The sequence below is a fragment of the Uranotaenia lowii genome, chromosome 2, assembly GCF_029784155.1.
Source record: "Uranotaenia lowii strain MFRU-FL chromosome 2, ASM2978415v1, whole genome shotgun sequence".
NCBI lineage: Eukaryota > Metazoa > Arthropoda > Insecta > Diptera > Culicidae > Uranotaenia > Uranotaenia lowii.
Window position 1 is genome coordinate 157037812 of NC_073692.1, and position 26071 is coordinate 157063882.

The 26071-nt window shown below is 35.6% G+C and overlaps 2 protein-coding genes across 3 annotated transcripts in view; one reads left to right on the forward strand and one right to left on the reverse strand.

Annotated features, from left to right (window-relative positions):
• LOC129748583 (uncharacterized) overlaps positions 1-26071 on the forward strand; it is a 443445-nt gene that overhangs the window by 214453 nt on the left and 202921 nt on the right. For both annotated transcript variants that reach the window (XM_055743241.1, XM_055743239.1), the window contains exon 4: positions 23196-23299. In XM_055743241.1, coding sequence (XP_055599216.1) covers positions 23196-23299 — 104 coding nt within the window. The remainder of the gene's footprint in view (positions 1-23195; positions 23300-26071) is intronic.
• On the reverse strand, positions 7552-8238 carry LOC129748590 (uncharacterized). The gene is made up of 2 exons (XM_055743249.1): positions 8156-8238; positions 7552-8088 (listed from the first exon to the last, which is right to left on the reverse strand). The coding sequence occupies exons 1-2, from the start codon at positions 8198-8200 to the stop codon at positions 7600-7602; spliced, it is 534 nt and encodes a 177-aa protein (XP_055599224.1). The 5' UTR covers positions 8201-8238; the 3' UTR covers positions 7552-7599.

Consider the following 26071-nt stretch of genomic DNA (forward strand, 5'->3'; position numbering starts at 1 on the left):
CACTGAAGATTGTGCCTCTCCATGGATGCTTATGAAGCCTCGAAGATGCTCTGCAGTTTGTAAGTACTTAACTCGTGCTTATTTAAGTTCAACATGTTTTTTGGAGAGTCGTACGCTTGGTTCAGTGAATCTTTTCGCCTGAGCTGCTCCGTTCCAGTTGGAAACAATAGTAGTGCTTTCCGAGTCCTTGAGCTCCATAGTCAAGGGGCACTCCTCGATACTCCGCAAAAAGGTTCAGGTTCAATTGACAGTTCCTGAAATCCTTCTCTAGCTAGCTGGTCTGCTTCTTCCCCAGTGGCAACAATACACAACCATACTAGTTTGGAGTAACATGTGGCCTTCTGCTGGATTGGTTTCAAAGTTACCTGGTAAGAAGGATGCTCACGGTCCCAATAGCCGAGTCACTTTCCAATCAATTTCTTGCAACATCAGGTGTGCCTCGAGGGAGCCATTTAGGACTAGAGATGTACCGAATATTCGGTTGGCCGAATATTCGGCGCCGAATACCGCCAAAAAACCGTTAAGCCGAATATTCGGCCCACCGAATAGTTGAGCTAGGTATTCGGCCGAATAGGCCGAATAGGCCGAATATTTATTTTTTTAAATCTATACAATAACATAATTGTCAAATTTTTCAAATGAATTTGGATAATTTATAGAATAGTCAAAAGTAATGTTGAAAAAGCTACACAATCATCAGAAACTTATGGTTTCAGTTAAGCACCTTAGGTGTATCCATGTATCTTTCACAGTAGATCGTACAGGAGAATGCTGATAAATAATGCTTTATACTTTGATTATAGTTTATTTCAGATTTTTCTGAAATACCCAGGCTTGCCCGTAAATCTAATAAAGAATTCAAGATAAGTCGAATCTGACCAGGATGCTCAGATATTGTTCAAAACATCCCGGAATTTGGCCCGGATTTATTCAAATAATTTGCTAAATCAAATAAAGAATTCTGATTTTTCTTTGAAAATTTCAAGAATCACGATTTTTAATCAATTCAAAAATGATCATTAATTTTAGTTTAATCCATACGATACGATTTTAATACTGCTCCTGCTATTCAACGAAAATATTCAATTTCAAGTTATTTTCTTTCATTTTCCAATTGTATGTTTTTTGCCTTGATTTTGTTCACATTTGCCGTTTTTTAATTTTTATTTTTCCTAAAATTGTCCTGATTTGCCCAAGGTTAAAGCACAGACTGCTAAAAAACATCATACTTTTTAACAACTATTCGACTTTCATCTAATTCGATATCAAATAAGCAATTTCGTATTGCTTGTCATCAGTTTCGACGTGTTTTTGCCAGATATCAGAGGAACCCATTTCTTTGATCATCTGATGCCATTTCAGTTATTGGTGATTTTTTTAAAATCAGAGTGACCCCTACTTGAAAAAGATTTTGTAATACATCATCTGATTGAAATTAATCGACTCAAAAAAAATGAAAAGTATTAAGATGGAAGAAATAGAAGGAAAATGAAATTATCGCTTTTGTATTTTCATTGAAAACCCAACAGTATATTCGACCGAATATTCGGCCGAATATTCGTTTGGCCGAATAGTTGAAAAGGTTAATATTCGGTATTCGGCCGTTCGCCGAATACCACTATTCGGTACATCTCTATTTAGGACCAATATTTTCTTGATATACTTCAATGACGTGCTGTTGCTTCTAGATGGACCTGAAACTGTTTTACTCGATCAACTGATTCGATGATCTTATTTTCCTACAAAGCCATATTAACAGCCTTCTGCCATTGAATTGCAGTAAATGAGCAATGAAATTGTTTTCAACTCATCTGCCGAGTGTTTTCTCAGTGATGAAGCGCTAAGCCGAGTACGGACGAAAAAGATTTGGGTGTAATTTTTAAGCAAATGCTGTACTTTAAGATTCACACCAATTATCGTCAATGCAGTTGAGATCTGAAGTTTTGGCGCTGGTGATTGGCAACCTTGCTAGCCAGTGACGATGGAAAATGCATATCAATTCAGCAAACACTTCGGCAATCGGCAACCGTTCCTTTTGTTTGCTTCCGACACTTGGAAGGTGTCGTTGACAAAAACTTCGATCTTCTCGTTTGCTTTAGCTGTCCTATGCCAATATTATCAAAGTGGCGTAACGAGACCATCCAGCGACGTTTTATGAACTACGCCCTTCGCCGAGTGAATTGGAGGAATATTGTTCATCAGGTTATGTCGCGAGACGGAATACCATGTAAATAAAATAAATAAATAAATAAATAGGCCACCTAAACTCCGACTACTCAGCTTAGTTGGAAAGTCCTGTCGACCGACATCACAAGCCGTACATTTTATGTCTTGAGGCCCGTTGGAGAGCTCGACTTTGATTTTAAACGGTGCGACTTAGATCTGGTTGTCGCTTCATTCGGATCAACTGAATGGGATTCTGTAGGAGCTGCTGACAATGTGGATTCCGCCGTCGAGATTTTCTACGTGAAACTCTACTCTGTTTTGAAAAACAACATACCCTTGAAACGTCCCCAGAGATTCGAACAAACGAGACATCCATGATGGAATTTTGAACTTAGACGCCTCCGGAATCAGCTTAGAAAGGTTCGTAAATGTTACAATCAAAATCGCTCTGAAGTTGATCGTGGTCATCTGCGGCTCCTGGAACGCGAGTTTAAAGATTTAAATGAACTGCTCCACCGACAGTATGTCTTGCGTCTCCGAGAAAACCTGAAAAAATGATCCGTCATCGTTTTGAACACATTTCAACAACAGGAAACGTAACGCCACTGTTCCGGTCGATGTGAGTTTTAACGGTGTCACTGCATCTAACCTGACTGATTCAGCAAACATGTTTGCTGACTTTTTCCAAAGCTTCTACTGTTCAGTAATTATTGGCACTGATAGAAACTACCTCGCAACTTTGGATTCTCATGATATAAACTTGCATGCCCATTCCACGCTTCTGTGAACAAGATGTGTATGAGAAGTTGTCAACAGTAGATGCAACGAAAAGTTCTGGTCCTGATAGCATACCTCCCGTGATTTTAAAACATTTCGCTGCATCTTTAGCTGCCCCGATTTGTTGCAACCTAAACCGCTATCTAGCTGAAAGAACTTTTCCTAGTTCTTGGAAAATTGCTGCCATAACTCCGATACATAAATCGGGCAATTCTCACTGTGTAGAAAATTATCGCCCCATCTCAATTTTAAACTCAACTTCGAAAATCTTTGAAGTCATGATGCACGAACGATTGTATGTTGCTGTAAAACCGTTAATTTCGTAATCCCAACAGGGATTCGTTAAGAAACAGTCGACTGTTAGCAATTTGATGCGCTACGTTAGTTTACTTAGTAATAGCTTAAAGAAAGGATGCCAAGTGGATTCAATCTACATACAGTACCGTTCATAATTGTATAGAAAATGGAAGCAAGCGCACTGTCACTTCGACTTTGAACTTCCATAACTTTTTACTCTGATGATAGTTTTTGATCAAATTGTTTGCGTTAGATAGATCAACTATCACACTATTATCACACAAAATTTGAGCTCTCTCGAGTTTGTGAGGCCTGAGAAACAGTTATTTTACGAAAATCGGACTTTTTGGACTTTTCTCACTCAAACTGCAATATCTCTGAAACTACGCAACATTTTTTATTGAAATTTTGCACAGTGATTGTTGAAATATAAAACTAGCATGTCTGAAATTTTCGAAAAGTTCTATCGATGAGATCAAAAGTTACGCGAGGTGCAATATTCCAGGCATGAACCTTGAATTGCGATTTCTATAGAATTTTGGACGAATGTTTTCATAGGAAAATCATATTCTCTGTTTAACAACCAGTTAATCTATTTCAACCGAAAAATCACAACAATATCGCGTGATTCTGATTTCAAAACACAAATGGACCATTTATTCCATTTTTTCTTTTCTTCATTGCTTTTGCCAGACATTTTTTGTCTGATTGGTGGAGGAAATGATATTGTTCTCATAAATCGTCCAAAATTCTATAGAAATCGCATTTCAAGGTTCATGCCTGAAATATTGCACCTCGCGTAACTTTTGATCTCATCGATAGAACTTTTCGAAAACTTCAGACATGCTAGCTTCATATTTCAACAGTCATTGTGCAAAATTTCAATAAAAAATGTAGCGTGGTTCCAGAGATATTGCAGTTTGAATGAGAAAAGTCCAAAAAGTCCGATTTTCGTAAAATTACTGTTTCTCAGGCCTCACAAACTCCAGAAAGCTCAAATTTTGTGATATAATAGTGTGATAGTTGATCTATCTAACGCAGAAAATTTGATCAAAAAATATCATCAGAGTAAAAAGTGATGGAAGTTCAAAGTCGAAGTGACAGTGCGCTTGCTTCCAATTTCTATACAATTATGAACGGTACTGTATATCGACTTTGCGAAAGCTTTCGACCGTGTCCCGCACAGAAATCTCATGGCAAAGATGGATCGACTAGGTTTCCCAGCTTGGTCCCTCGAATGGATCGCATCGTACCTCACTCATCGTCATGCGTTCACAAAAAATAAACACGCTCGATCAAGAACATTCGCTACGCCATCTGGTGTTCCGCAAGGAAGTCACCTTGGACCTCTTCTGTTCGTAATTTTTGTGAATGATTTGTGTCAAACGCTTCAGTCCGATACACTGCTCTATGCCGACGACCTGGAGCTGTTCAGAAAAATTATCAGTGCTGTTGACTGTCTTACGCTACAAACTGATATCGGACGATTAGAAAACTGGGGCCTCTTCAATGGAATGACGGCAAACGTTAAAAAGTGTTAGATAGTCAACTTTACTCGTGCACGCAACGTAGTGAATTTCGACTATCAACTCTCTGGATCTGTTTTGGAGATGTGAAATCTATTCTCGACCTTGGTGTGAAAATCGATAGTAGATTAACATTCGCTGAGCATATCGCGCTTACGTCCAAGAAGGGATTTGCTGCTCTGGGATTTTTGCGTCGTATCACCAAGGATTTCGACGACGTTTATGCGCTCAAAGCAGTTTACTTCTCCTCTGTTCGAAGCATGATGGAATACGCCGCCCAGGTGTGGGCTCCCTCACAGAGCACACTCTGCTACCGCCTTGAACGTGTCCAACGAAGCTTCGTAAGGTACGCCCTACGGCGCCTTCCTTGGAACGAACCACTTCGACTCCCGCCTTACGAGCAAAGGTGTGCCCTGATAAATATGGCTTCACTAGAAAAACGTCGGACTGAACTACAACAAGTTTTTATTTTTGATGTCTTAACAAATCGTATCGACTTCCCTTACATGCTAGAACGTGTCAACATTTACATATCCTCCAGGACACTTCGACAACGTCAATTCCTTTGGATACCTTTCCACCGTACTGCATATGGCCGAAGCTATCCCATCGATAAATGTTGTGAACTTTTTAATTCATTGTATCATCTTTTTAATTTTGATATGTGTAAGCGTAGATTTAAGTTAAGCAGTTTTCCTTAGTTTTAAGTCAAAATCTGTACGGTTATCTAACCAAAGACGAACTCAATAAATTCCGCTTAAAAGTCACTGTGGTTGTTGCTGTTGTTGCTGACATTTTGTCCTCAAGAGTCGATTGTTCTACATTATTGGATTAACTTCATCGTGTGACCTTGTGGACTGAGAAATCAGAATAGCTCTCCAATATTTTCGAAATTCATTCATTTATGATTTATGGTTGCTTCGAGTGGCCCGTAGATCACCAAATTTTCAATATTCCTGCGAACCTACGGAGTGATGCTCGAAATCTACGGATTTCCAATGCATTTTCTAAGTAATATCTGGTGGTATTGAAATTTTTAAAATCTTTTTAGAGAAAGCCCTTTATACAACGGTTGTTTATCTCATGATAATAATAACCTCTTGATCTGTCGCTGAATTCCATCGGTCGGTTGCACGTACACTCAGAGGAAATCTTATTATAAATTTCATAAGATACATCTTATGAACCACTTTTTTGCGTCCAAACTAATTTTTCATAAGAGTCTTATGAAATTCTTTCAATTTTCATACGATGTTCTTATAAAAAATAGAAGAAACGGCATTGTGAAAAAATGATGAACACATTCATTCATAGCATCAGTTTTTTTTTCATCATCTAACAGTACGAAGCAATCGCCAGTTCATAGTTATTATAGTTTTCCTTCAATGTTAAATGTTATTGTTATCTCCGGAAAGGTAAGTTCGATTTGATGTTTTTGGTGTGAACGTTGAATATATTAGTAAACTAAAATACATTATTTGTTTACTTTTCAGCAAGCTGATCGGCAAAAAACGAAAGGTCGAAGATTAAGATGCGGCAAAAAAAAACTTTGATGGAGCCGTCTGTTGATGCGCTGCTGATGGTGACCATGAAGGATATAATTTTAAACAAATTTGGCAAACAATAAAGTGAATGTTTTTAGCATGAAATATCGAGAATATTTCTTATTAGAAAGTGGTTTACTGTTTCCATAAGAATCTCTTATGAAAAGCAACAACCTCTCATTGAAGTAGGCGTTCATCTTCAGAATTCATTCGCATCATAAGACAATCTTATGAATTTCATTAATTTTTCTTATGGCGCCACTTCATAAGAGAATCTTATGGCATACATAATAGTATTTTTCTGAGTGTAGGAATGATTATACAGCGAATTTTTCACAAAACCGGTATTCGATTTTTATTTTTCGTCAAACCGGTAATACCAGTATTAAGGAATTTTTCGAAAACCAAAAACAATATTAAAGACAAGACTGTATTTCAGTCAGAAAATAAACATTTTTTTCTAAATTGTAATAAGTTTTTAAATAGTTCTATTCATCATACTCATACATTTTTTACTTAATTCAATTCAACTTGCACTCAGAATTTAAGGACCTTTCTTATGAAACCTGTATCCTGAAGAGGCTACTTAAATGCCGGTTCAGTGAGCAGCAAAAGCATAAGCTCAAAGATATTTTTTGAACTTGCCATAAATATCAATGAAAAGTACTTTCAAAATTCCTCAAAAGAATGGTCGTTTCTTTCTTCAGCATCGAATCACGTAAAAACAAATGATCTTAGCCAAATATAGTGTATGAATCATATTTCATTCATAAAGCACAACTTCAAAAAACTACATTTTAAACATATCGGTCGAGAGTAGATCGATAAACAGCGATTTAAGCGATTTCGAAATTTGAACTAACAAGTTTTAAAAATTTAAAGTTTTGGGACAAAGCTTTAAGGAAACAAATAAAATTAATCTGGTGCAACATTTACGAAGGAAGCCTCTAAAAAGTAGCAAGCTTATAAGTTGAGCTACTTCTCAATACCGGTTTTGGCTACGGTATTCGAAAAATACCCCGGTAATACTGGTTTCTAGTTTCGGTATAACCGTTTTTACTATCCCTAGTTGCGCGCTCAACAAATCTTTCGAAATCTGTGTTATTAACACAGATATATCAACATACAATCAAAAAAGTAGGTTAAAAGATTTTTTTATGAAATACATTGTATTTATAATTTTTAAGAATTTTACATCGTTAGCTTAAAGGAAAGTTCAAGTATTTTAAAACTATGCCACATTTTATGAGCAGTACACTCTCAAGCGCACAAATATCCTTCTTCATTTTTTATCCAGTCACTATTTTTTTAAGAGCATTAAAATCTACCAATAAGTCCAAGAGGCTCCGATAAATGTTGAAGGAAGCCGTTCCGTTGATCGTTTTGAGCCAATTCATAATTGCTGTTATCACTGGACTTACTTGCACCACGAATGCATTGACGGTCGCTTTCAGCAAGGGAATCGATTTCATTTTGATGGCAGCCGTTATGCCCTGGTTAAATTCCTCTACAATATCGGACAACCTGATGAGCAAACTTCTAGCCTGGTTTTGAGTAGCTGAGGTCTGCAATGCTTTCTGCAATTCCGCTGAGTTGTTCGACAGAAGGGAAGAAAATGTGCCCAGTTCTCGTTGGAAGTTCTGCAAACTTATAAGCACCTGTAATCCTAACATTTGCTGGATTGCGACAGAATTCGTCTTAATGGTGTTGACAAAAGCTGTTATGGCTTTAATGTTATCGTTGATAATAGTGGCAAAAGTTACTTGCCCATTTGTAACCTATCGGAGAAAAAGAAATAAATTAATTAAAAACGGAACTTTGAAATAAAAACAAATTAAACCATACCGCCACTATACACGTAACAAACACAAACATCGCGGTTAACTTCATTATGAACAGCTTTTCGAATCAGTCTCCAAAAACCTAAAATTCCATCTAAACTGAAATTTTTTGAGTATTTATACCTACACGAAATGTAACAAATCTGTTGTTCAAGGCAATCTTCTGCGTCACATCAATTCTTCGAATTGCAGCAGAGTGGTACAAAGTAATAGATAAAAGCTGTGTTTTTTTTTACTGATACGAATAATTGTGCGAAGATACGTCAATTCGAAACCGTTTTACCTTTGACCATTTGAGCATTATCGGTGAAATTATTGCTTTTGAATAACCAGCTCATGACTTTCAAAAAATATTTTTTATCCCTCAATAACCTTTGAGTGATTCTCCTAAATCAACGATCTCCCATGAAAATCTCTCGAGCTATAATCAATATATCCTATTAAGAATATTGAAACCATACTTTCAAACAGTTTAAAATATTAGATAAGATTTTTAATGATAAACAAGACAAATTAAAAAAATCTTTTGATTCGGTTTTTTTAAATTTTGAATCACTGTGCAAATTTGTCTGTTTTTGCAAAGTAAATAACCGATCGAGACAATAAATAATGACTTGAAGCTATATTTGATCGGCTATTTTTGCCACCTTGCCAATTTCCACATTGGCACAGGTGTTTACGAAACTTACAAAATCTGGAAGTGCAAGTGATTGGGTATTTGGTTTACCTTTTGTTAATAATTTTCGAAAATATAAGCAAAATTGGGTAGAAATGTTTTGATTAGAACTGTAAATTAACAAAATTATTAGCAAATTTAGGTAGATAGAACTGCATCGATAACCTAATATGTTGGAGTATTGATGACATGTCCAGAACATAAAAACGCATAGGCTTTCGCTGGCTTTCACGTCCACGTACATGTGTAGGAGTTTAAAAATCTGTGAAATGGCAACGAAGAATACGTAAGCTTCTGAAAACAGGTACTCCATCAATTTCTTCCACGATTTAAAATATATTCACCGATTTTTCACCCCAAAACGTTCTGAATTGCCAAGTATCTTGCAAAGGGATTTTTGCGTTGTCGGTTTAATAGTACTGCCTTTAATGCCAAAATTTATACCTCCACTCAAAAGGTTAAATCGGTTAATTGAAAAGATACAAAGTTACGGCTTCGACATAGTTGTTTCGCAGAAAATTTCCTTCAAAGTGAATTAGTGCAAAAACGTTTAAAAGGCTGAGTTCCAAAATTTTAAAACAATATGTTCGTTTTTCGAAAAAAAAATTAAATTTTCCCATACAAACCTGAATTGAAATTTACTTATGTAAACATTACCATAAAATTCTTCAAAAATTCATTGAATGGCTTCAAATCAAAATAAAGCTCTTTAAACAGTTGCGTTTCAGAAATTATTTGATTCTCACAATTACTCAAAATCCAGTGCAAAGCTGAATTTAGGCGTATGAATATCGTCTCAGAAAATGTAGATCGATAAAAAGTTTGAAAACAGCAACCTTCGGAAGGTCTTCATAAATTTTGTGTTTTATATTTCAAAAATCTAAAGATGCCAAGATGTTATAAATTACGTCAACTTTCCAATACACTTTTTTAAACTTTCTACTGAAACTGGAATAGCTATGGCGGTTGGTTGATTGAAAAGTACGGGATTTACACAACTTGTTGTATTTTTTTGTGGCCATGATCTTAAATTTAAAAAATTAAAGTTCCGTATGTGCAACATATAGCTTCTTACTTCGGCTATCTTAGGAACTAAGTTAAATTTTTTTTCGAGCACTTAATAAATGAGTTACACGAAACATGTTTAAAAAAATTGGACTTTTAATAACTTTAGAATAAATTGTTTTTTTTTAACAGATTAACGTTTACCTAAATGTATTGTACGTAGATTTTTTTTGTAATCAGTGATCCTAAATTTGACTTATCACTTTTTCTTTCTTTGCAATTGTCTCTCATTTTAAAATATCTTAAGAATAAAAGATTTCTGAAATACGAGCTAGTTTTAAACAAAGTTTCCACTTTCTGATAAAAATTGATTTGATTTTTTTTTTTAGATTTTTGTCCGCGTGATTTCTCATAGTACAACACAGTGCCATGTTTTGTTGAATTTTCTGTGTTTTCTTTACTACTTTAATCATGAGGTTGACTCCTCTCAGAAAATAAGATTTTACCAGTGATCCATTGAGAACCAAGGATACTTTTTTCAGTAATCTAAATTTTGATAGTTAATAATTTGATTTTGTTTGTGCTGTATGATAAAATCAAGAATTTCCATAATTTTTCATTAAGTTCTCACTCTACATGAAGCTGATATTGAGTTGAGAGTATTTCAAAGGAAACCAAATTCAAGATAACCGGAATCAAGAAGAATAGGGAGACGGCGTTGGCGAAACCTATCACTTTGCAATGGAGTTTGGAAAGACCATTTCTTTTTGAAAATTATTGTTATTATATTATATTTTTATTATACTTTAGCTTCTCTTTAGTGTTGATTTAAATTATGATACACAATAAATAAGGAAATGGATTTCTAACATAATTTAAAAAAAAAAAATCACACTAAAAAGAAAGGATTAAATAAATCAAATCTTCCAAAACAAATCACAATGAAAGATTCATATTTTCTGTAATTCATTGAAAAATTTCAAAAACGATGTTACTTACCTATTCTGAACTAGAAATTTGCTTCAAAATAGTTTCTAAGCAGTCATGTTTTAAAATTTGAAAAATCGAGTTCAATGATTGAAGGTGGATGTGAGTAGTCAATCAAGCTAAGCTATGCTAAGCTAAGTCATGTTTTAAAATTTGAAAAAAAAAATCCCAAAACACAGATTTAGAAAAAAAAAATTTAATCTAAAATTAATGTCAGATCAGGTAATAAATAATCCATGATTAATTGTTAGGAAAATGATAACAACTGTGTTTAAGTATTCATCTTAATTTACATTTCTTTTCTTCATTTTCAACTGAAGGGTTGATTGAAAAAATCCGTTTTGTTTTGAATTTGAAAAAAAAAAATACAATTAATTGTTATATTACATGTGCATTTTTGTTTAGGAAAAAAATAAAAGGTTTATGTTTTTAGATCACCAAAAAATACAGAATGCAAAAACAAAGACAAAAATATCAAAAATATTTCATAAAACTTCAAATAGTTTGACTTTAGAATTCGTTACATAATTTTAAAAATAAAAAATAAATTATATTAGATTGTATAGACAAGTTATTTACCACTTCAGAAGGATTTTTTTTTTCAATAAACACGTTGTACCATTAAAAACTCTTTTATAGAATTTAATTAATGAGACCAAGCCCACCCAATGGTTGCTAAACCACGAATCGAGCACATTCAGCAACATATCTATCAACCGATCATCGCACCAGCAGTCGCTAACTTGATTCGAGAAATAGCATTCGAGCAGTAGGTTGTTACAGGATGCGTTTATGTAGCAACCCGGTAGCAACGCAGCCGGTCGTCGCTATCAGAAAATAAACAAATACAAATATCAATCTGGATGGCAACAATGGGTGCGAAAATCAGTAAGTGGATAAAAACGCAACCCATCAAACCATCTAAAATACCGATCGAAATGGCAACGCCCGGTGGGCTTGGTCTAAGACCAAGCCCACCAATGGTTGCTAAACCTCGAATCGAGTACATTTAGCAACATATCTATCAACCCATCATCGCACCAACAGTCGCTAACTTGATTCGAGAAATAGCATTCGAGCAGTAGGTTGTTACTGGATGCGTTTATGTAGCAACCCGGTAGCAACACAACCGGCCATCGCTATGAGAAAATAAACAAACAAAAATACCAACCTGGATGGCTACAATGGGTGCGAAAATAGATAAAGTAGATAAAAAGGCAACCAATTAAACCATCTAAAATACCGACCGAAATAGGAACGCCCGGTGGGCTTGGTCTGACTCAAGGGAGAAGCATTTTGGTGCTTATATTTTAATGATTAATTTGGTAGACTCTTATATGTATCGTGAGCCTACTTGGTTAAATAATTCTACTGAATCACAGATATCGAGATTGCTTTGACTCAGATTTGGTAGATGTTAGCGTCCTGAACTCGAATTTTAAGTCAACTTTGACGATATGGAGTTCAAAAATGTGTAAGTTTTAAGTGAAATCAATAATTGATAGCTGATTAACTTGCAAACCTACATTCAAGAATATATCTGATATTGATTTTTTAATTACTAAAGGTATAAAGTTATGAAATCTGCAAAAAGATTCGATTAGCGATGCGACCATTGTTAAAATTGAGGTACCCAGTGTGGGTGCAGAGTTGTAAACAAAGCACGTAGATATTATGTTATTGATAAGTTATTTATCTTCTCTTTTGAAAAAAATAGATCAAAGAACAATCAATGAACACAATCGTTTCTAGAGTATGCTTAAGAATGGACGTTTGTGTAAATGGTGTTCTGCGTATACGCGCGTGACTGTGCGAGAATCGTTATACCCTGACGCGGGCACAAGAATACATTATGGTCCTTATTTCTTCCATAACTCTTTAAGGAGTGATTGGTTTATTTTGGTGTCTTCAGGTGAAAGTTGCAAAACTAATTCGATGGTATTTTTTGCAGATTTTCAACTCCCGGTGCACATGCGTACGATAGGAGAAGAAGTCCCTATATGTGAGTGCAGTTGTTCGAAAATTGTAGTTTTTAACGTTAAAAAAGAGATTTCTTTTCACTGTTTCTTTTATAACTCTTGAAGGAGTTTTTGGCCCACTTTGGTGTCTTCAGATGAAAGTTGTGAAATTAAAAGGACTATAAAATGAAATATGTTTAGAAAGTTTTGGTGGTGCAGACGGTAATTTTGGACGTTGTTTTTAGCATATTTACATTATTTTATACCGAGAATCAATATATAATTTTTTGTTAATATTTTATTTGGATAGCTGGTAAAATTTTAATGCGTTTTGATGTGTTATTTTTTATTCTACGTTGAAAATTGACAAAGTTATGGGCATTTGAAAAATGGGTATTTTTTTTTCAGAAAAACTTGAACGTTATCTCACTCGATAAATGAAAGTCTTAGAAATCTGCAAAAATACATGTTTTTTTATGGTGCTAAAACGAACAAAATTTGAAATATTGGAGAAATTCCGAAGACCCCCGGCGCAAACCCGTCAGATAATAAAAAAAAATCCCCATATCTATATATATAAAAATGAATTTCTGTCTGTCTGTCTGTCTGTCTGTCTGTTCCCTATAGACTCGGAAACTACTGAACCGATTTGCTTGAAACTTGGCAGGTGAGGATATTGGAGGCAGGGGAAGGTTCCTATTATGGTTTGAGACCCCTCCCTCTCTCATGAAAGGGGTGAGGGGTCTTTCGAACAAAAGACATTTTTTTGCATAACTCGAGAACTTATCAATCCAATGGTATCCAATTTGGCAAGGGGGGTGTATTTGGGAAAGAGGAATATTTATATGAATATTAGGTACCCCTCCCTCCTCTCAGTGGGCTGATAGGAAGGAGGGAGGGGGGCTACCTTACAATTTTTCATATATCTCAAAAACTAATCAAGATATTGGAACCAAATTTGGCATGGGAAGGTATTTGGATACGTAAAATATTTCAATGATTATTTGAGACCCCTCCCTATTTCCAGTAGAAAGGGAGAGGGAGCCTCTTTTATATTTTTTTTCATAACTCAAAAACTAACAAAGCAAATAGAACCAAATTTGGCATGGGAGGGTATTTGGATACAAAAACTATTTCTATGATTATTTGAGACCCCTCCCTCTTTCCTGTAGGGAGATGTAAAGGGGGGAGGGGCCACTTTTATAATTTTTTACATAACTCAGAAACTAAGTGAGCAAATGGAACCAAATTTGGCATGGGTGGGTATTCGGGAACGTGACATGTTCTAATGATTGTTTGAGACCCCTTCCATCTTCCAGCGGGGAGAGGGAAGAGGGGAGGGTGGAGTTTCATACAATTTTTACTGCATAACTCAAGAACTACAACAGCAAATGGAACCAAATTTGGCATGGAACGATATTTGGGTACGAGAAAGGCTTCTATGAATATTTGGTATCCCTCACTCCTTCAAAGAGGTGGATGGAAAGGGGAGGAGAGTTCTCCTTCACAATTTTCAGCATAACTGGAGAGCTGATCGGGTCAATTGAACCATTTCTGACATGTGAGGGTATTTAGATACGAAAAATGTTTCTATTCTAAATTGAATCCCCACTTTTTTTCAGCGGAATGATAAATTTGGCATCAAAAAGTATATGAGTACGAAAAATACTTCATGAATATTAAGCTCTCCCCTCCATTCAATGGGGAGAACGGAAGAAGGAATGGTACTTCCTTTCAAGTTTATGCATCACTCAAGAATTTACTACGCAAATAAAACCAAATTTGGTATGGGATGGTACATCAATACGAGAAATTTTTCTATGTGAAACAATTCCTTTCTTGCAGTAGGATGATAGAATTGGGAATATAGGAAGGGAAGAGGAAAGCTTACATTGAACTTTTTTTTTACAAAATCCGAGAAAAGGACAAAAATTAACATGGAAAATCATTTTAGTATGATTCTATGATTATCTGACACCCCATCCTTCTTTCTGTGAGAAGGTACATAGGAGGAGGGAGGTAATATGGCATGGAATGGTATTTGGTTGCAAGATATATTTCTATGATTGTTATAAACCCTTATGCTTTACAGTGTATAGAGGGGAAGAAAGGAGGGGGCTCCATATAAAATTTGTTGTAAAGCTTTAAAACTTATCAACCAATGGCACTATATTTGATATAAGAGGATTTTTGGGAACGATAAAAAAATGGGTATGATTATTAAAGATCGCGACCTCCATTCAGCAGTTGGTGAAAGGAAGGACAGGAGGGCTCTCTTATCATTTTTTTTTTTGCATAAATCTACAACATATCAAGCGAAATCAACCATATTTTATAAGTTAGATTCATTGCATACAATTAATTTGAGACCCTCCTTTTTTAGAGCGGATTAAAGTTATCAGATCTTTAACACAAATTTATAGATCAAGATTCAGAATATAATTTTAAGTTATCATTGTGTTGCAATTCGAAACTCCAGCTGCAGCTCTCATTTATAGCGATTGCTTATGAATGATGTTATAATTTGATTTAAAATTATGCCAACAAAACAATAATAATTTGAATAAAATCTGAAAATATCATTTGATTTTGAAAGGTGTAGCAACGCACACCGGGTCAGCTAGTATAAATATAAATCTCTAAAATCTGTCTGTCTGTCTGTCTGTTCCCTATAGACTCGGAAACTACTGAACCGATTTGCGTGAAACTTGGCAGTTGGGGGTATTGGAGGCTGCGGAAGGTTCCAATTATGGTTTGAGACCCCTCCCTCTCTCATGAAGGGGGGGAGGGGCCTCCCAAACAAAAGACAATTTTTTGCATAACTCGAGAACCAATCCAGTAAATGGTAACAAATTTGGCATGGGTGGGTATTGGAGTTCGAGGAATGTTTCTAAAAATATTTGGTACCCCTCCCTCCTTCCAGTGGGGAGATAGAAAGGGGGGAGGGGGCCTACCTTACATTTTTTTACATAACTGAAGCTAATCAAGCTAATGGAACAAAATTTATCATTGGATGGTAGTGGAATACGAAAAATGGTTCTATGATTATTTCGAACCCTCCCTCCTTTCATTGGAGATACCGAAAGAAGGGGGGGGGGGGGCCTTAACAACTTTTTTATTGCATAGCTTGAAAACTATTTGAGGAAATGAAACCAAATTTGGCTAGGAAGGGTATATGGGTACGATAAATAGTTCTATGAATATTTGGTACCCCTCCCTCCATCCAGTGAGGATATAGAAAGTGGGGAGGGTGCTCCTTTACAATTTTCGGCATAGCTGGGTAAACAATCAAGCAAATGGCACCCATTTGATTACGATAAATGTTTCTATGATATATTGAGAACCCTTCGTCCTTCAAGTCGGAAAATCTTAAGGGAGGAGGGTCCTCCCGTATAATTTTTACATCCCTCGGGAACTTAATACGCATAAAGAACGAAATTTGGCTTGAGAGGGTATTTGAGCACAGGGGTGATATGAAGGGAATGGGAGGTGGGGGGGGCTCGTTTACAATTTTTCGCATTACTCGAGAACTAATCAAGCAAGTGGAAACAACTTTGGCTTGGGAAAGCATTTGGATACGTAAATTGGTTATAAGCTTATTTGAGACTTTTTTCTCCTTCAATTGAGAATGCAGTTAGGGAAGACGGAAGCTCATATGTGTATGATTGTTTTGCATTAACCAAAAACTTATCTAACAAATGGAACCAAGTACGACATGGGAACAATCTTTCAATTTAGCAACTGGGGAAGAATTTGGCATACGAGTGTATTTGAATACACGGAATGTTCAATCTTGATCTCCTTCTTTCAGGTAGGGGATAGGTAGGAAGAGCGGCTCCGATACAAATTTTATAGCATAACTCGACAACTAATAAATCAAATGAAACCAAATATGGCATGAGAGGGCATTCGAGCACAAGTTATGTTTTTTTTTCGGTAGTTTAGCATCACTACCACAAATCAGTGGAGGATATAGAGGGATTGATACAATTGATACAATTTGTTTAATGTTTCGATAACTTATCGAGAAAATAGAATTAAATTACCATGGGAGAAAATTTTTGTACGAGCAATGTTTCTTCGATGGTTTGAGAACCCCTTTTCTTGCCAGAGGGGAGATATACAGTGGGGAGAGGGTCACCCATTTTTTGAATAACTCGAGAACTTATCGAGAATGGAGCCATATATGACGGGGGATCGTATTTGCATACAACAAGTGTTTTTCTGATGTTATAAGACCCTTTTTCCTTCAATTAGGAATATAGGATTGGGGGTAATTTGTATGATAATTCGAGAACGAATAGGTAAAATAAATGTCCCATGATGTTATTTTGTTACTAAAAATGTTTATATGATAATTTGAGATAGTTTCATATTTATATAAAAAAATATTTTGGCATAAGTTATAAACTTATGAAGCAAAGAAATCAAGAGTCATAAAAAGGATTAAAAAACACGGATTTAAAAAAAAATAATTAAGATTTCAAAATAAAAAAAAAATTCAAATGCATTTTGAAAAAAAAAAAAAATTTTGTGATTTTGAAATTGAACTTAAAAATTTGTGCAAATAAATAACAAGTTAAATTTCTAGGTACCACAAGTTTCAAAATTTTTTGAAAGGTGTAGCAAAGCACATCGGGTCAGCTAGTATTCTATATAAGCATAACTTTGAAATAACCGACTTTTTTTTAATAAATTTTAATTGTAATAAAGTAGAGGATAATTAGATTTTAAAATTTGTTTTGCTAATTCTGTGGACCATCGTGTAGGGTAAATGTCTGTTACATGGTGTCTAACTTGTCGATGTCTGAAATTCGTATTCGATTAATTTCTCTGAAGTTCAAATAGTTAGTTTTAAACTCTGTTGTTTTTTAGTTACATTTTTTAATAAAAATCCATTCTAAGGACTAGGTAGGGTTTTTGTATGCCAAGTTAAGAGTTTTAATACAAAAGGTTGATTGAATTGTAAATTGAAATTCAATTTGTGAATTTCATATAGTGTTGTAAAATTAAATGTCTCAAGTCTAGAATGATTTAGGGAGGCGAACCAAATTTCTGACTTGTTTGTTAATCTTTATTACAAAATCTTAGGTAGATTCAGCTTTTTTGGCGCAGATATAAAGGAGTGTAGGCAACGTTCAACGCCAAAATACTCAACTGGTATGAACCATTCTTATGATTTGGTCGTTTTTGCCGATCAGTCCGGCCACTTTTTGAAACGAATAAGCAGCTGCTAGCGATAGTTTTCCCTGATTTGTGAATGTTCAGAAAGTAAGTCACATTTTTTCTTATTATATTTTTATAAGATATCGCAGCGCTAATGTAATTACTCCACTAGAATCGGTATGAGATAACCTTTCGGGTGAATATAATGAAAATCTTGCGTTAATATACTCAAAATCTACTGCAAAGTTGAATTTGATTTTCGGAAAATCTGAGAAATTGTAAGTTGAAAAAGGTTAAAAAAAACAGCGACCTTTGAAAGTTCGTCAAAAATTCTGTGTTTTGTTTTTCGACCATTCAAAAATGCAAAAAGTGTGTTAAATTCCATCAACTTTCCAATCCTCTTTTCAAAATTTATCTGGTGTGACTTAAACAATTTTGACAATTCGTTGATTGAAAAGTACGGTTTTACACCACTTTTTCATTCTTAATGGTCATGATCTTAAAAAATTTCAAAAAAATATTTCCATATGTGCAACGTATAGCTTCTAACTTCCGCTTTTTTGGACACTAAGTGATTTTTTTTTAAAAATTCCGTGCCACTTTTTTTCCCGAAGCATGTTTTTTCGGATTTTTTTTTCTTAGACTATGATTCACGGAAAACTGAAGTGTTATAGGTTATAGGGTCTGAGAAAAATATTTCAGTTACATTACCAAAACTATAAATTTGAAAAACAAGAGATATATATTGGTTTTAGTCAGGAATGTCAAATCGACACTCCAGGGACTGTAACAGGTACAAATTTCAGGGACGTATGAGAGTTTAACGCTTCCGTAAAGGTAAGGGTCATAATATATACGAATGTTTTTTTTTTTTGTAAAAATGATATCAAATGTTTTGTTTTCAATTTAGAAGGTCAAATTTATGAAAAAAAGAATACGAAATTTATTGGAACCCAAGGAATTTCAAGTGCTTTTCCTTCCAAATCAGCTTTCATGCCCTTAAGCCCTTTTGACTCCAAGTGCCTCATATGTAGAATATTGACATATTCATACATTTTGATTTTGGTTTTCTTTAAGTTTTAAATGTTTTATATTTCAGGCTTTTATTTTGGCATTTTGAACACCAACATTCGGCTCACTATTCCCGTTTATGTTTGTAGATTTTTTTTCTTCACCATGGCCGATGAAGATCGTTTTGAGAATTTTTTCTTCTCAATGTTTTTATAAATTACTTTGTTACGTCAAATATAACAGTTCAACCACAAAACTCTTATGAACCCTCATAAGATATACCCCCAGTTCGTGGCAACTTCAGGTAGGTACATCCTTTAATTGGCGCAAAACCTCTACTCGCCTTGGCCTTCTACGGAACGCCGCGTGCAACACGAAAAAGTTCCGGACAATCTTCTGTCGAAACCTCCAGTCTCCGGTCCGAAGGTCGACCAAAATAAAAAGATAATTGGTTTATAAAGCAAAAAACGCTACCCATTCCACCCCTCTTCTGCGGCCCTCCCATCAGCTGGTGCTGCACTGCATAATTGTGTAATTTACGAACCCAAATGGTCCACTAATTAAGTGTTAGTTTGGAAGAAAAAGGAAGGTTTCCTGGCATAACTTTTATGGTTTTTTTGCTTCTCTCGCTATTTGCTTTTACCCTGTTCCAGCTAACTAAGCGACGAGATAGGACAAGCAAACACTCTGATCGCTCTGGGGAAACGGAGTGACAGTTTTCACAAATCCGAATTTCCAGCATCGGAAACAGAACGAACAGGGAAAATAGTGCTGCGCTGAGGCCACTCACTGCTGTTGTTAATGTCGGGATTTCGAGACGGGGCACGCGAAGCGAGGACAGAGCGAACTGGAAGAATAACCGGACCGGAGAGGGCGTTCCCTAAGGGTTCTTCGTTATACATATTTTCGGTTTTCCTAGATCAGCTCGCTCTAAGCTCTGCATATGCGGTAGTTTGCTGCGGCGAATGCATCACAACGATATCTCGTGTCATATGTTGATAGTTGGACTACCACCTCGAATGGGCTGGTTGGATGAATAAACAAAAAGTATTAACACTTTTAAATCACTCTAATAAGCAGCTTTATGACTGTTTTGCTGCTAGCTTGGGAACTTAAGAAATTTGTAGCTTATAAAACTTTTATAGAGATAGCTTTTCTTACAAATACTCGATTTTGACAAATATAAAATTTATTTCAGCCCTTTTCATTGATACATCGCAGCAAAACAGCGCAAAGATGCTCTATGGACACGTTCGACAAGTACCTACCTATAGCTATCGGATGCCTCTATTTTGGCCTTACTGCATCCATGAATTTATGCATTTGTATAACTTCATCCTACATCCATTCACAAAAGCCCTCCGCACGGCGCGACGATAGGGAAAAAAATCCATATGGACGACCACGTTCATTCTTTCGGGTCCTGTAAATAACTGTATTGATGCTGGAAAATCGAATTTTGATTGAATTTGGGTCAGGCCGATAGCAAAAACCTGTCAACAACGCGACGGATCAGTTGGTTTCGGAAGATTCTAGGATTTGGATTGCCATCGTTCCCACCCGCGCAAATGTTCGAATTTTTCCAATTTCCATTAATCCGTAGTGGTTGTTCGCCGAGCGTGTAAAGTTCCATTGTTAACAGCATATCGTGTTTACAAGACAAGCGACGATTTTCGCCATATACAATTCGTCGTTATTGGCCGCGGTTTTTTTTAGATTATTCAACGAAACTAAATCAAGAAATTATGTTTGCATATTTTTGGGAAACGAAGTGATACGAGTAATATAAACGTTAACAGGCGGGCCAAATTTAAGAAATAATATCAGCTAGCGGGTCAAGCAACATTTTTTCTTCTTTTACATTAAAGGAAATCGAAATAAAAATAAATTTTTTTAATACATTTTCAGAAATAATAATTTTTTGCATGTGCCTGGGTTTCCTCAAGTAAACAAATTCTTCTTCATTTGATAAATAATTATTTTTAAACTGGTTGAAATATTGCTACGGAGTCACAAATATTTCCGAAGAACAGTTTTGTAGCTCCCATGGCATTAATTTTTCAGCAAAAAAGAATTCTCCTTATCATCTTCACAGAAACGTTGAAAAAAACTAACTAGATCCTAACTTGTTAACTCGGGGCGAACAGCGCACCAATTATCGAGGCACGATGAGCATTTTTTGCCTAGAATCTTGCAGCGAATTCAGCTGAAGCGCCGATGTGGTCTAGCGGATAGGCTGGCGCGAGTCTGGTTTTGGTACGCCAGGCGTTTCGGATTCGATTCCCGGTATCGGCAAGAAAACTTTTGGGTTCGAATTCCATAAGTGGCCGACAGGTAAGATATGTTTTCTCATATAACTGACTATAAAGGGTGATACGGTCAAAATTTGGCCAATATCAACTTGACGTATTTCTTTCAATTTTGCATTTAAAAAACCAGAACACCCCTCATTTTGAAGGTGTGTGTGTAGAATGTTGCTCCTATTTTGATTTTGGAATTCACTCTTCAGTTGTCAAAATGTCGTGCAAGGAAGAAGAGCAGCGTATTAAATTTTGCTCGCGCATCGCGAAAATCCATGCTACTCGCACGCAAAGCTGGCAAAATCGCTAAAAGTTGCCAAATCAACCGTTACAAATGTAATTAAAGTGTTTGGGAAACGTTTGTCGACAGCCAGGAAGTCTGGGTCGGGGGGAAATCGAAACCGGAAGCCGCTGGGGTGACAAAGACAGTTGCCGGTAGTTTCAAGCAAAACCCTAACCTCTCTCTCCGAGATGCCGCAAATAAGCTGGGTGTATCGTCTACAACCGTGCATCGAGCCAAAACCGAGCCGGACTATCGACTTACAAGAAAGTAGTGACTCCAAATCGCGATGATAAACAACATACGACGGCCAAAGCGCGATCCCGGAGGCTGTACACGACGATGCTGACGAAGTTTGACTGCGTGGTAATGGACGACGAAACCTACGTCAAAGCCGACTACGAGCAGCATCCGGGACAGAAGTTTTATGCAGCAAAAGGAAGGGGAAAGGTAGCAGATATTTTCAAGCACATGAAACTGTCAAAGTTCGCGAAGAAATATCTGGTTTGGCAAGCCATCTGTACCTGTGGCTTGAAAAGCAGCATTTTCATAGCTTCCGGGACTGTCAACCAAGAAATTTACGTGAAAGAGTGTTTGAATAAACGTCTGCTGCCTTTCCTGAAGAAACACGGTTGTTCCGTACTGTTTTGGCCGGATTTGGCATCTTGCCATTACGGTAAAAAGGCCATGGAGTGGTACGCCGCCAACAACGTGCAGGTGGTTCCCAAGGACAAGAACCCTCCCAACACGCCAGAGCTCCGCCCAAATGAGAAATACTGGGATATTGTCAAGCGGAACCTAAAGAAAACCAAAAAAAACTGCTAAGGACGATCAGCAGTTCAAGGCAAACTGGCTTTCTGCGGCGAAGAAGATGGACAAGGTGGCTGTACAAAATCTGATGGCAGGGGTTAAGCTTAAGGCCCGGTAATTCGGATTTGGAAAAGCGGAAGCCTAACTGAATATTTTTCCTGAATTTTATACTCATTAAACTTGAATAAGAAATTTAATTTGATTTTTTAAATAAACGATTTCACCGATTTACACGCGTTTTCCCTTGACCAAATTTTGACCGTATCACCCTTTATATCCAGATTCACCTGTCCTTCAAAACTGTTCTTCCATCGTAAAATACGACCTTTTTCCCTTCATACATAATTAAAAGGTTCCCAATCAAATTCAACAGTTTGTGTCACAACATTTTATTCCGGTCTTCTAAAAACGCGAGGCGCCTTTGCTGGGGTTGGTTATTAACAAGCCCGGATACAAGACGGAATATTTCCCGATAATTACATCCACCCATAATTCATACGCCCATTTTTCTTCCATCGAAAAGTCACGGCTTTGCGACTGATGTGAGGAATCGGGGCGAAAGAAAAAGAAATCAGATGCCAAGATTTTTCTGATCCGATACGTTGGGTAGGTCAATCGATTGAATGAGAGAACGTGTCGATTTTTCCCAAAATAAATTTTGTCCAAATTCAACGACTAAAAAGTGTTCTTCGCAATGAATTTACTGTCGTTATCAAATAACTTGAAACTGGCTAAATGTGCCTAGATGGTTCTGACACTGACACACCCCAACATTATTAGTGATTCTCACGTAGCGAGCATTCTCACTCACTTTCTTTCTTTTTCCCTTCGATTCGGTTTCTTTCTTTCAGATGTTCCGGCAAGAATCATTGCAGCTTCGTTTTCTCCCAGGACCACCCGTTTGCGGTCGTCTGGCGCGAGGGAACCGTACGTGTCAAATACATCTGCATGGATGGTGAGTAGGACCTCGAGAGGATGATCCTTGTTTCTAGATTTTTACCTTGTGATAATTTCGATAGCAACCCTCGCCTCACTCTATGGAGGAAGGCTGCTTTTTGAGAAGCAGCTGTGGGGCTACGGTGTTTCTTCGGGTTTCTTGAATGACCTTGCCAAGGGATCAAAGGTGTTAGTGGAACCGGAAAAACGGCTGCCTCACTTAATTGATTATCTTTATGGGGTCTCTATCATTAACGTCATAAATATGAGCGAAGGATCGATGTCTGAGAATATAAAACGGAAATTTTAAAGTTTAGAATTCGTATTAAATTCAGAGCTCTGATTTATTTTTCTTGAATTGTTGAACTCGATCAAAGAACAACATTATCTACATTAAATATTTAAATACAGTCGAACCTGGATAAACGAGAGTCTAAGGGACTGAACTATTTTCTCTCTTAAAGAGGTTTCTTACTTATCCCGGTTTTCTCATTTATTTTATATTTGTTAGGAATAAACGTCTGATACAATATTTAACCAATTAAACAAAGTAAATGCAAAAGTTCGAAATTTTTCCCAGCTAGTTTCTACATGTAAGGAATTTGTCAAAGTCAACGTTTGTTGACGTATTTTCAGTCCGCCTTCCTCTTTTCTGAAGAAAGCGATAAACTAGATTTATTGATACGTAAAGTAAGCTTAGAAAAAATCTTCATGAAAATTTATTTAAGAAAATACGTACTTTTGTAGAAAAGAGGAGTGCTTATAATGCCCCGGGTGCTCGTTATGCACTTATTTCCCCTATATTGCGTTGCAAATCAATAAACCATTTGTATTGAACTCAAATCTTGACACACAAAAACTTTACCTTATGAATGGGGTTTTATTAAGAAGTGTAACAAAATAAGTTCAGAATTCGAAACCAACAATTTTAACTTCAAAATTCATGCATCGTATAGTAATTTTACACATCACCTGCCCATGCACCTGTCATAAGTCATATGACAGGAGTTCGATACTCACAATAGTCAAAAGAATTTGCAAATAAAATCTTAAACCTAGTATCCATTACTTTATTACTTTTCTTTTTGATAATATTAAAAATCGTTTAAATATGTCATTAATAAATTTATGCTAAAATGAAATATTCTTCAAGAAACCAATTTAGGACTTGAATATTTTTTTGCTGTTCTTCTCAATGCTCAACTTCACATTCAAAAGAGTTTTGTTAAATTACACAAGGCCAAAAAATTCACCTTTTTCCAATGTGCCAAGAATTGAGGAATTTATTTTGTTTAATTTGGATGCCCTAAATTCAAATATTCAATTAGTTTTTTTTCTATCATCTTTAATTCCTGAAATCACTTTTGAAAATAAGTTAAATTAATTTAAAAAATTTCTGCGGTTTTTGGCAAAATCTTTATAATTTTGAAAAAGGTTGAAACTAATTATTAACTTTCCTTAAGACCGCGAGTACTGCGTCAACTTTTGCGAAAAAAAGTTTTAGAGAATTTCTATTTATTTTTCCCTCATTTTGTGAAATACGGGTGTTTTAACAGTTTCATTAAAAAGTGTTTAACCAAATTGAATTTTAGATATTTTTTAAAGCAAACAGGATTTGCAGGATTTAACATATTTATTTGAATGAATAAAATCCTTTTTTCAAATTTTCTTCAGTAATGTCAGTAATACTAGTGATGATAGTTTTCAATTTTTTTTTAAACTGTAGGATATAACTTTTTAATACTATTTTTTATACATATTTAACAAATTATAATTTCTTAATTGAATAAGTATAATAAACAAATTCAGGATCAGTTTTTCCATGCTAATAGATTTGTTAGCTCATTAATTACCATTGATTGATTGCACTCAAAGCTTAACTCAACTGCATTTTAACACTTATAAAAAACCCGATTTAATACACTTAATAGTGGATTGGAGCCTTTCTAACAGAGTTTAAATTATATTTGGAAATATATAAAATAATATAGAATATACATGATAGATTCCTTCCCTCTGAATCATATAAGAATGATTTCAGATATTCAAACACGAAAAATTCCAATCTCAATATAAAAAAATGATGCCTGGTACGTTTTTTTGGGGAAAAGCGAACTGGTATGTAAGGAGCTCATTTTATGTATGGAAAGAATGGTATTTAAACAGTAGAATTTCCAAGATTTATAACACGCTGAAATGGTGCCGTGGTAGCAACCAGAACTTTCACGTTGCTGGTCACGGTTCGAATCTTACTGTTTTTTTATGCTTTTTTTTACTGAATAAGTAAAACCAACTACAATATTGATGGATAGCCGTGACGCGTGCCCTAGCATGATACCTTTTTTAGAGCTCAACCATGCATAGAGGAAAAATTCCCACAAAAGGACGGGAAAGTAATATGACTATTAAATGATTAATCTCATTCTGGAAACTAAATCTGAAATCTTATTCTGATTCTAAAGTTTGAATTTTGAGTTACAACACTTAGTCTAATATTTGAATATATTCAAATTCCAGGTTGATCTTTAATCCGAATTCTTAATCAGAATTCTAAATCTGAATTCTCAATCTGAATTCTGAATTTGAACTCTGAATTTGAATTCTAAATCTGTATTCTGAATCTGAATTCTGAATCTGAATTCTGAATCTGAATTCTGAATCTGAATTCTGAATCTGAATTCTGAATCTGAATTCTGAATCTGAATTCTGAATCTGAATTCTGAATCTGAATTCTGAATCTGAATTCTGAATCTGAATTCTGAATCTGAATTCTGAATCTGAATTCTGAATC